The sequence below is a fragment of the Zosterops lateralis genome (assembly GCF_965231275.1).
Source record: "Zosterops lateralis genome assembly, chromosome: 17".
In the NCBI taxonomy this organism is placed as follows: Eukaryota; Metazoa; Chordata; class Aves; order Passeriformes; family Zosteropidae; genus Zosterops; species Zosterops lateralis.
This window is the reverse complement of record NC_139777.1, coordinates 11,422,186-11,434,741: the sequence shown is the minus strand read 5'-3', so window position 1 is coordinate 11,434,741 and position 12,556 is coordinate 11,422,186. Positions and strand designations below refer to the sequence as shown.

At 39.3% G+C, this 12,556-nt stretch overlaps 1 protein-coding gene across 2 annotated transcripts in view; it reads left to right on the top strand.

Moving 5' to 3' along the window:
• SPECC1L (sperm antigen with calponin homology and coiled-coil domains 1 like) overlaps positions 1-12,556 on the top strand; it is a 63,283-nt gene that overhangs the window by 14,727 nt on the left and 36,000 nt on the right. The window contains exons 1-4 of one of the 2 annotated variants that reach the window (XM_083874137.1): positions 313-392; positions 4,766-4,925; positions 5,648-7,281; positions 8,700-8,907. In XM_083874137.1, the coding sequence (XP_083730263.1) occupies positions 4,796-4,925; positions 5,648-7,281; positions 8,700-8,907 (1,972 nt within the window). In that variant the 5' untranslated portion in view covers positions 313-392; positions 4,766-4,795. Of the gene's footprint in view, positions 1-312; positions 393-4,765; positions 4,926-5,647; positions 7,282-8,699; positions 8,908-12,556 lie in introns of those variants that run through there. The other variant, XM_083874136.1, reaches the window with a different exon arrangement.

Sequence of the window (12,556 nt, the reverse complement as noted above, 5' to 3'; positions counted from 1 at the left end):
CAAAATGGAGCAGTATCTGTAGGAGCATATGCCTTCCAACAAACAGTCAGACACACTGAGGTGTGCTGGTGTGGAGTTTTCACCTGGGAGCAACCACATCTGCGTTGGATGGATGGAATGAGCCTGCCTGGTCTGTCTCCTTTTTCTGGCCTGGAGATGTGGCTGGATCCAGCTCCTTTTGCTCTCTGCAGCCCCCACTGTGTGCAGTGCTGTGCTGCTGCTGCCCTGGAACAAATGAACAGAGCAAGGAACAGGGACCTGAACCACTGTCACTGACACACAGGGAGCCACAAAGGCCATTTAAGTAATTGGCAAATAAAGATACAGAATTAAAGAAGTTTAAGAATTGAGGTCTCTCTGTAATAGCTCTGCAGGATTACTGGAGTCAAAAGGTGTGTTCCCTTTCTCTTCTTCATTTTCTTTTATGGAATGGAATTTTCTTTTAAGGATGGTTAATGCTTTTGCTGATGAACTTGCAAGCCAGATGTCAGGGAGTTTTTCTCTCAGTGCCCCTCCTTTCTCCCATCACCCAATGCATCTTGCAGTTTTCTGAGCTTTAAATAATCTTTTGATGCTTGTTGACACTACTTACTTTATATTTTTAGAAACCTCTCAAAGCAACTAAAGTCCTTTGTAGTTTACTTATCAAGTTTCTTATGTCATACCTCTCAGGGAGATAAAGGAGGTGGATGATCTAACACTGAACAGATTTGACCCAGTATGCTTTCACAGTTTTATATTAGTAACACTTCTGGCTGTGTTTTGGTGTGGGATTAGAATTCATGACAATTTATGAGTTTGAGGCATAATGAAATTTTTTTCTTGATTACTAAAGCTTATCTCAGGTTTATGTTCAACCAGTCTTACTCACACAGTTGGATGTCTTTTACTTGTTACAGTGCTGTTGTGCCAGCTGTGTGACTTAATGATAGTGATGAATCTTCTGTGAGTGTTCTGTATATAACACAGTTAGTTGTTTGTGGGGTGTTCTTGTTTACTGGTACTGAGAACTGACATAATTTCTAGCTTGAAAGAAGTATCAATAGAAGTTGCATTCTTTAAAATATTTTAAATATAATTTTATATTTGATATTGTTGATGAAACATTTGGCATATTGTTTTCCTCACAGAAGCTGTAGGGTATTCTCCTAGAGTTGATGAATTGGTGTGTGTTCTGAATTTCATTAATTATTCTTTGACAAAAAAAAAAGCTGGCATTAAATAACTTTATTGCAAGGCTTAGTAATTTATTCAGTCCTTTGAGTTGGATATTGAGTGAAAGGCCCCTATTAAAGAGTAGAAATACAGGGCTGTAACAATCTTGGTTCAGTCAGTAATAATGTTGCAAAATGGAAAATTATTTTGTAATTATAGCATCCTCTTGATGATGTAACTATAGGCCAGTGTTCAGCTTTGGGTGGGCTTCTTTAACTGCATTGTTCCATACATTTATCTTTTTTTGTGGAGTTTTCAGAATGTGTGGACAGGAAGAAACTGTGGGAGCCACCCTTCAGTAGAGCTGAGCCTGTCCAGGGTCTGTCTGTCCAGCTGCTCCCAGTGCCCTTGGTCGGTTCCTTCTCTGTAGTTTCTGTCTCCCACTTTTCCCAGCACTCATGTAAATGTTCAGCACAACCCGCCCCCCCCACATTATTACTTCAGAAATTTAACTGCCAGACACTTTTAGTTTTTAATCTGTCAAAAAACACCCTACAAATAATGTATTCTTATTTTTAAGATCATTATTTTTTGACTTCTTCAGCTAATGAGCTTGTGATCCTGCTCACACTCCCAGCTGTAATTACACAGCAGCTGTACTTCAGACGAATTGCAAAATCCAGTGTCCCTGAAAAGCCAGGACTCTGAGACCAATATTTGAATATTAAAAGTTACAGTGTGTTTTCAGTATTCATATGTCTAGGCTTCTATTCTGTTTGCAAAATGCAGTAGCTTAATTACAGATTGTTGTGAAGTTTTATGTTTGAAAAACTCAAATGCAGCAACAACAACCATCAAAGAAAGTCTTAGGTAGGAATAAGTAGGAATAATTATATATATAAAGGGATTTGAATGAGATGCAGTAAATAGGATATACTTGTTGAGAAACTAAGATGAAATGAATTGTATAGGTCATTATTCAAGTTTTGTTGCACTGAAAGAAAGTAGTGAGAGGAAAACAGAATATGAATTGTATAATTATAAAGTGGTTTTTCATACAGAAAATCAAAATAAGTCTGGATGAGCATTTCTAATTATGAGATTTTCTAATTTTTCATGTTTTAATGTAAGAGTTTTAATGCTAAGCAGGATGGCACAGTTCTGAGTAAATGGAAAAGAAGTGGTTTGATAAATATACACCATTGCTTTTGCTTCAATTAAAAGGATATGCTACTAAAATACTTTGATTTTAAAAGTTCTGAACGGTTGCCACTGTGGAACATTAAGGAGAGAGCTGCTGGTTTGTAATTTTTCCAAAGCTTTGCTAAATCGTTTTCTTTGCCAAGAATATAATGTTACAGCTTTGAGAAACTGTTTACTAATTGGCTACAGAGGAGGCAATGCCTTCCAACCTAGACCAGAAATAGTTTATGGGTAAGTCAGAAGAAGAATGGCTGTCTTGAATTCCTTTGTTCAGCAAGGACTGCAGATGACTAATGTCTGAAAGTGTGTATTTTACTTAGCGTTTTTTTATTTTCTTCAAGCTGAGTCACATCTTGACCTATTTGGCTTGATAACATGTACTTGTACAATAAGTGTCTAAAGGCTTAATCTAATTTCCCCATTCTTTCAGCAGGATAAAAATGCTGACAGCTCACAGTCTGTTTGAACTGTCACGTTTGCAGGAGGGTGGGCAGATGTAGCAGCAAAGCAGAAAATCACGGTTCTGTGCCTTTTTGTGATTCTTGGTTTAGGCAACAGTAGCACAGGGTTGTTTCCCTGCCCCTGTACCCCCTTGCCCACAAAATCAGTTTCAATTAGATACAAAAGCTAATTAGATCACAGGTGAGCCAGGGTTGTTGTAAACCAGTAGTTTGTGCTCAGCCCATCCTCCCCACATGAGTTGGGTGAGTTTTATGGCTTTTGTAGTCCCCCCACTATTTTTGCTTTCCTATTTATATTTCCATTGCCTGTGCTTGTTTGCTGTGGCTGTGTGACATGGCAGATCAAGGGGCTGCTCTGACTCCTGGGAGGAAGGAGCCCTTGGAAAAGCCTTGTTTGCACAGCAAACAACAATGGCATTTTCATAGCAGAAAAGCCAGCTTTAGATGCACAGCAGACTAGATCCTTGGAGTGGTGTGTTTTCTTCCAGCCTTTTATTAACCTTTTCAGAAGGCTACACCATTTCTCACACAATCCAATAAAAACATTCTTGTCCTAGAGGATTTTACCCTTAAAAACGTCTATCTGTAAATTTTCTATATTTCTATCAACTGCATGCAGAGCAAATATGTTCTTGTCCCAAGGCTCCCTTTTGTTTTGCAGCTGCTCTTTGTAAATGGCACAGATCCCATCCATGTTCTTTCCACAGTGCTGTGATCAGTGTTCCTAGCTGTTCTGGAATTGGCACTTGCAAAAACAGCCTGTAGAGAATAGTGACATGCAACTGTTTTTTAAATTAAGCAAGTCTATTCTAAATTTGTAGAATTTTAATGTCTACAATATAGTTTTTGACATGGATTTGTGTGGGAGCTGGAAGTTACAAACTTCCAGACATGATGGAAAGCAACTGGTTAACTTCTATTCACTACCTTTTAGCTGAGATGTTGGAGGAGAGTTCAAATCTGTTGTCCAGCTGAATAATACAGTTGCTCAAGGAATGCTGCTAGCACAGCTGTTTTCTTTTAATTTTTTTTTTTTGCTCATATAATGGAAAAAATGTTGAGCATATTTTGATTTTCACCGTTTGAAAAATTGTATTTTAAAGAGTATGAAGTCTGCCAATTAATGCTTAAAAGCTTAGTATTTCTAGACTTTGCTTTATTCTGAAAGATGTATTCTCTGTTTGGGAGTCTGGTTGTTGAGAATCCTGTGCTTGCTGCCTTGTCACATTCCAGGAAGCTTTTGTGGCTAACAGTAGTTTCAGGAACAATCTTATGAGGTTAGACAAAAAGTCCATCAAACAAATACCCCATCTCTTAAAATTCCCTAGAAAAGAGGTTGAAGGCAAGGCAAGGATACATGATGAGGGTGGCTTTTCCCCTGCCTCTGTCCTAGTTCTAGTGATCTGTAGCTTAGTATTTTGAGCTAGAAATTGTATTTTGCTAATGTTGGACTGGTTTTTGTTCTTCTTTGGTTTGAGCTTTTTGTTGTGAATTTGTCCACCAGAAAACATTTGATCATATTCAATTGAAGGATATTGTACGAACTTCCTGGTAATTGGTGATTTCATTATCCAAGAATTGCCTTCATTTTTATGCATAAGCAAGCTTTCAGTCAAAATTGTGAAGTTTTACACTATGATGTGTTACTGTGCTTTAATTGATTTTTTAAAAAAAATTTTCACCTTGGTACTGAAAGATTAAGATTTTTTGGGGGAGAGAGAGAAGACACAGTTTCAATGCTCACTCATATGTAAGGAGTTAAAGTTCCATTTCAGTTTACCACCTCTGCACAGTGCAGTGCACTTACATTTTTCAGCATTCTTGCATAGACACATGACTTGTCAAATATGTACTTTTTAAACTGAAGGAATCTTTACCAGTAGAAATGTTGGCTGTGCAGGCTTCTGGGCCAGCTGTTTTAAAGCTGCTTCTTCCCTTTCTTTCAGACTAAGAGTAACGATGACCTCTTAGCAGGGATGGCTGGTGGTGGTGGAGTGACAATGACCAACGGTGTCAAGGCCAAGAAGAACTCTTGTGTATCAACAGCATCTTCAGCTCCAGGGACAGCCATGAACAGTCTGGAAAACAAACCCAAAACTATTGCAGGTAAACGGATATATTGATTCTTAAAGGTGGAAGTTGAGGGGCTTTTTATTTTCATTTCATATATTGAAAATCCAGTTTGCCTACTAAAGTGCTCATTCAAACCTTGGTCAAATCACACACCTTCTGAACTCTTTTCCTGTTCTTAATTAAGTAATTGCTTTTTTGGAGGGTGTTCCTTTTAGTTTTTCCAGTACTGACTATGCAACTCTAATATAAAATGGAATAATATGATTAATTTAGAGAATCATAGATTTTTTTCTAAAATTATCTGTTTAAAAAATCCATGACACAAGCACTAAATCTCTAAGATGCTTGTTACAGTGAACGTTTTGGATGTTTTGTATTGCTTTATAGAAATAAAGTAAGAGGGCTTTCAGAAACTGTTCACAGAAGTGAAATAATTTACTGTAATATGGATATGGATTGAAATAGGTCTTGCCTTACATTGCTATGTTTTTGATTCAGTAATGCTTGCAAAGCTGTAAAGCATCTGGAAATAAAGGAGTAATAACCTATCTTCATTTTTATGCAATGAGACGAAAATACAGGAAACAGAAAATGCTGAATGTTGGGTTAATGCTTACTTCCAATATTTCCTATGAAATGTATTTAGCAGTGTTGTTCATAAAATCAACCACTGTGTGGCTGATACAAGGCACACAGCCTCCTGTGACAGATCCTGTATTTTAAATTCCTGTTCCTAACTTTCAAAAACCATACAGGTACCAGTTCCACGGCTAAGCGTAGCACTTCATCTGGAAATAAAGAGTCGAGCTCTTCCAGAGAGAGGATCCGGGAGCGTTCCCGTCTGAGCCAGAGCAAGAAGCTGCCCCTGGCCGGGCAGGGGCCGGGGGACGCGGTGCTGGCCAAGCGCTCCCGCAGCCGCACCAACCCCGAGGCCGACATCCGCATGAGCAAGTCCAAGTCAGACAACCAGATCAGCGACAAAGCCGCGCTGGAGGCAAAGGTGAACGATCTTCTGACTTTGGCAAAAACTAAAGATGTGGAAATCTTGCATCTGAGAAATGAATTAAGGGACATGCGTGCTCAGCTGGGACTCAACGAAGATCATCTTGAGGGGGATGAAAAATCCGAAGAGAAAGAAGCCATTGTTGTCCATCAGCCAACTGATGTGGAGTCAACACTGCTCCAGTTACAGGAACAAAACACTGCCATCCGAGAAGAGCTCAACCAGCTGAAGAATGAGAATCGGATGTTAAAAGACAGACTAAATGCTTTGGGCTTTTCTTTGGAACAAAGGCTGGACAACTCTGAAAAGCTCTTTGGCTATCAGTCTTTGAGTCCAGAGATTACAGCTGGCAGCCACAGTGATGGTGGGGGCACTCTGACATCTTCAGTGGAAGGTTCTGCTCCTGGATCAATGGAAGACTTGTTAAGTCAGGATGAGAACACTCTCATGGACAACCAACACAGTAATTCCATGGATAATTTAGACAGTGAGTGCAGTGAAGTTTATCAGCCACTGACATCAAGCGATGATGCCTTAGATGCTCCGTCCTCTTCAGAATCTGAAGGAGTACCAAGCATAGAAAGATCCAGGAAGGGAAGCAGTGGCAATGCAAGTGAAGTATCTGTAGCTTGTCTGACAGAACGGATACATCAGATGGAAGAGAATCAACACAGCACAGCTGAAGAGCTCCAAGCCACACTTCAAGAGCTTGCAGACCTGCAACAAATAACACAAGAGCTGAACAGCGAGAATGAAAGACTTGGGGAGGAAAAAGTAATCCTGATGGAGTCTTTGTGCCAGCAGAGTGACAAGCTGGAACACTTCAGCCGTCAGATCGAGTATTTCCGGTCCCTCTTGGATGAGCACCACATTTCCTATGTGATTGATGAAGACATGAAGAGCGGGCGCTACATGGAGCTGGAGCAGCGTTACATGGAGCTGGCGGAGAACGCCCGCTTCGAGCGCGAGCAGCTGCTGGGGGTGCAGCAGCACTTGAGCAACACTCTGAAGATGGCAGAGCAAGACAACAAGGAGGCCCAAGAAATGATAGGGGCATTAAAAGAAAGGAATCACCACATGGAACGGATTATTGAGTCAGAGCAGAAAAGCAAAACAGCTCTGGCAGCCACCTTAGAGGAGTACAAGGCCACGGTAGCCAGTGACCAGATTGAGATGAACAGGCTGAAAGCTCAGCTAGAGCACGAAAAGCAGAGGGTGGCCGAGTTGTATTCTATACACAACTCTGGAGATAAATCAGATATACAAGACCTGCTGGAGAGTGTCAGGCTGGATAAGGAAAAAGCAGAGGCCTTGGCCAGTGGCCTACAGGAAGAGCTGGCACACACCCGCAATGACGCCAATCGATTGCAAGATGCCATTGCTAAGGTAGTGCTTCAAACAGCATTGCATTCTAACATCCCATGTACACAATGACCTCTTGGCCTCTCTAGTTCTTTCAAGAGTAAAAGATTAATTATGGCCTTAATTGGATTGCAGTTGTGTTAGGACTGATTACTTTCTCTTGACTTTTGCAATGAAAATGAAGTCAGCATTTGACAAAATTATATGGATACATTGAGCTACAAAATAACTCTTATGTTACTTTTTAAAAATATTTAAACTCCACAATTTATTTCAGTGGCCAAACTTAACCAGTATTTAAGATACTGTGCTAATTTAGTGCTTAAATTGCACACCTTCTGCAAGACTTTACGTGCTGATCAGGTTTCGGATCAAAATGTTTATTTCCAGTTCTGTTTTGACCCAAATATTTCTGCTGTAGTAGAAGTATTTACCATAATATAATATAAAAGCAAGAATCACACAATTTATTTAATAACTTTACATATACATTTAAAGATATTTCTTCCTGAAGAGACAATTTATGCCAAATTTAATGTGTGGACTATATATTAGCTGCAAATCAACATGTTAGTCATGATCACAAGCCTGTTAGAATCAACCTTAATTTGGGGTGAAAGATATACTAAAATAATTTTAATAACTGAAGTTGGAGAGTGCTATTAAAATCAAAAACACTGAAACAGATTTCATAAAAGCAGGGTATTTTGTCTATTAAACTTGGTGCCTGCCAGCTTTGCCCACCCTAAGCCACAACCTAATTTCTCTTGTTTTTCTGACTCCCCCTTTTTGCTGTTGGGTTAATATTCCTGTGCCTCTGATCCCAGCCTGTTACTTGCATTACAGTTTTATGAAGCAGGATAAAAGAGCCTCTTCCCCTGCTCCTGAAAGGGAGAAGTCAACCAAGTCCACTTCTTCCCTTCCCTGTTTTGTGGGGTTTTTTTTCAATTTAATAGTTTGACAGACTCCTCTGAGAACTGCTTCAGCTCACTAACACACCTCACACAAATGTGACACTTGCTTAAGGAAATCACTCACCACACAGGTACAGAAAGCACTAAAATTGATGCACAAGAGACGAGGCTTTTTCTCTTTTGACAAGAAAAAGGAGGGGTAAAGAGTTTTCCCCCACCCTGTCCCTTTTCCATGGCAGCTGGGTGTTAAATTGGATCATCTGCTCATAAAACCTCAGCCTTGATACAATGGTGGTGTTGCTTCACTTGTATGCAACTGCTCTTAGAGTAGCTAGGAATGCTCATGTATCCAGCTTGGGAATAAAAAAACCTTAACTTTGGCCCAGAAAAAGAGTTACATTAGAACACTGTATAGTCAAAGGCTTACATTTCCCCTGTATTTTTCTGGTTGCAGAAATAGATTGTAAGTGTGGGAGTTACAAAACTAAAAGTATGTTTAATATGCAACTAAGATAAATTCTTCTTTAGGTTGAAGATGAATATCGAGTGTTCCAAGAAGAAGCCAAGAAACAAATAGAGGATCTCAATGTGACTCTAGAAAAGCTTCGGACAGAACTAGATGAAAAAGAGACTGAGAGGAGTGACATGAAAGAAACCATCTTTGAGTTGGAGGATGAGGTGGAGCAGCACCGTGCTGTGAAGCTTCATGACAATCTTATCATATCTGATTTGGAGAGTAAGTTTTATGCATTTCTCTTGAGAGAAAGGATAATTTAAGAAAAGCTCAAGTAGAACACTTTAATATTGAAAATATTTCCACTTGTCTTTTATATGTCTGAATTCAAGTCAGACTAGGTTTTGCAGAATCCTTGCACACTAGGAAAAGAAAAAAAATCAAGTTGGCTTAGCTTTTCCAGACCCACGTAGTAGTTGATGTGGGAATAAAAACCTGTGAATAGAGAACAAATATGAAATCTACTAAGACTGTTTTTAAGTTCTTCAAAGTAGAAAAACATGTAGTAGGAAACATGTTTACTGTGTACCTGTCTAGTTCTCTGTGCCTTAGTTCCCTCTCTGATCTTGGAGACCTGCTCAGACATTCCTACCACAGGCTGGAATTCTGCAATTAGTCTCCATCTAAATAAGAACACAGGCAACTCTACCCTGGCAAGCTGTATTTGCACAGTGCTACTTAGGGAATTCAAATATCTGTTAGTCTTCCATGTTATTCAAAGATGAAACAAGATAACAAAAAAAACCCAAAAAAACACCAAAAAAAACCAAAAAACAAAACACAAAAAAACACAAAAAAAACAAACAAAAAAAAAAAAAAAAAAAAGGTTTTTAATTGGTCTGCTATCAAGAAAAGTTAGTGTCTTAAGCAAGCTGAATGGTTTATTCAAGCTCAGTATCTTCAGATGTGGCTGTGAGTGTTGTTTTCCTAAGCAATCCTTCTTTATTTATCTTGAAAGTCAATCACTGCTTCTCTTCACAAAATAGTTTTAAGTTTTTATTCTGATTTTTTCCCCTTTCTGTGCTAAAAGACAGTAATTTTGGAGCAAAGACTCAAAAAGCTTGAGTTTTCTACTCAAAGTTTTCTACTTGTTGTGTTTTGTCCATTAACTGAAATACACCCATGCAGGAAACAGCACTGTAGTCAAGTAGATATTTAGGAATCTGCCTAGCAATACCTGATTACAAGGCAGCTCTGATTTTTAGATGCTTCTGCTTTGTGGGTACAAATCAGCTGTCAGACATTTAATTTTGACTGGTAAAAACTCTCTCAGACAAACTTCTGCCAGGGGAGAAATTCTCAACAGAAATTGCAACAGTCTTTGTTATTCATTGGTCTTGAAATAGTTTGGAAAATTCATCTGGACCAGCCAGTGTCCTGACGTGATCCTTTGGGGGGAAGCAAGTGTTGTTTTAGTTATATGCTGGAAGGAGAGTGGCATCTAGTGGCAGTAAGAGAGGATGGCACCCGAAGAACTGTATAAACTTTTAAAAGTGTATTTTTTCTGACAGCTTGAAAACTCTGTTGATTGTTGGGTTCACAGTTAAACCTCTTACATGAGTTTTTCGTGGTAGTCTCTAAGGACTGACAGTATAGAACATCAGTGAAAAAACTGGGACTTCGAGGTAATACATACAACATTTAAAAAATAGAGTTCTAAACACAAAATGGAAAATTATAACTTAAAGATTTTACTAAAGACAGACTTTACACTTAGGAGAAAGATGCCTCATAGATGAGGTGGTGAGTGTTAATTCAATTTAAGGACTAGTCAACACAAATAGTAATGTAGGAATGGGAAACACTCCAGGCACTGGTACTTAGGGTATGCTTCACTGTGGGCTTTTCAAACACCAGAAAGAGGCACAAGGAACCTACAGTGGAACATTTTTCACAGAAATCTGGGTATTGAACTATCACATTTTAGCTGTTAATATGTCTGCCTGCAGAAACAGGGGTCTCTTTGATGTGTGCAGCAGGATGCAAATTGCCTTGATGAAAAACACACAGTGTGTTCCTGACATCCATCCAGATGTGGTGAGAGCTGCAGTGAGCTTGTTACTGCTGGGATGGGGAGCTTTAAAGCATAGTGCTTAAAGGGCCTGGAGGGAAAACCTAATGAGGAGCAGATGGGGGCTCTTGGTTTGTTCAGCCTGGAGGAGACTGAGGAGAGACTTCAATTCCTGCTCTCTGTGACTGGTGACAGGACTTGAGGAAGTGGCTGGAGCTAAGTCAGGGGAGGTTTAGGTTGGGTACCAGGAGAAGGTTCTTCACCCAGGGGGTGGTTGGGCACTGAACAGGTCCCCAGGACAGTGGTCACAGCCCCAAGGCTGCCAGAGCTCAAGGAGTGTTTGGACAATGCTCTCAGGCACAGGGTGGGATTGTTGGGGTGACCTGTGCAGGGCCGGGAGTTGGGCTCAATGATTCTGATAAATCCCTTCCAACAGAGGGTACTCTATGATTCTAATGTATGTGGAAAGTCCCAGAAATATTAAAATAATCTGTATGTTTTATATCCTCCCTGCTGTGCTGAGCTGAAAGAGGCAGTGGAGAGGGAAGGACAGTGGAGAAGGCTGACACTGCACTAGATGGCGTGTTCCCTCTGGGTTTCACTTCTGACTCCCAAAAACTTGCAGTAGTCAGGTGGCCCAGCTGTCACATTAGTCATCCACAGTAACTAAGGGGGAAAGAAAAAACCTTTTTCTTTCTCCCAAGCAGTTAATAAGAGTTTGTGGGGATTTTTTTTCCAGAAATATTCGACTCCTGATGTGCAGAAAATATGTATTTGTAAGTTAGCTTACCACTTCTCAGAGGTTTCTTCTGAAGCACAAAACCCACCATTGCTTGTTCTCTTAGCACAGGTGCACGTAGGTTCTCCTAGTCTGTAACTGTGTAAGTCAGTAAATTTTTAGGACAAGGGTAGGTGAGCTAGAAGGTGGATATATTTAATGTTCAGTGAATAGTTCTTTTATGGATGTGACAGTGTTAGTTTTAATTCTGCTATATCTCATTTTAAAAGGATCTTGACAGCAGTTATGAAATGAAATGTTTGCATTACCATATTTAGGCCTTTTCTAACAAAGTGTTGGAAAAGTCAATAGGATGTTCATTTCTTGTGCTTTTTTTAAAACATTTTTGTACTTTTTTTTTTGACTAATGGTGAACCCTTAAAAAGTCACCTTTCTTGCTGTATAAATGTATTGTCTGACATGATGAGCTCTAAAGCAAGATTGATTTGCAAATTGCCTGAGATTTTTTTTTTGTACCCAGTGCCTCTTCCTTACAGAAGGAAGCTGTAGTTCTCATACTACTCTGTGTATTTGTGATTGTGCTGGGATAGCCATTTCTGTGCTAAAGAATCCAAATGCTTTCCCAGTATAGGGCATACCTATGAATTACTTGATTTAGTGTCCCTTCCCTGGAATTATATATTTTTTTCTGAAACTATTGCATGTGTCTGAATATAGTTAGTATTTTTTCCCTTATTTTTCCCCAGAAACTATTAAATTAAACAATTGAATGTTGATACTTATTTTTATTTCATCGTGATAAATTCTAACTGCCAGTTACATTATAATTAGTAAAAATTGCAGATACAGAACATTGTGATGCCTTTTCTCTGGTAGCTTTACAAAACTCTTCCTCCCAGCCCGAGTTCTAAGTCTGCATGTCCCATAATCTTCTTTTTTTTTTTTTCTGCCTCTTAGGTAGAGGCAAGGCCTTGTCAAACTGTGGCTTTAATCAATATCATTTTGTGAAATGTAGGTGTAATTGGATCCTGCAGTAAAACATGACCTAGCTGATTTGCCATTTCTGATTATCCTATTCATTCATCAGAACAGTCTCCTTGTTCTTCATTTACCCTAACATG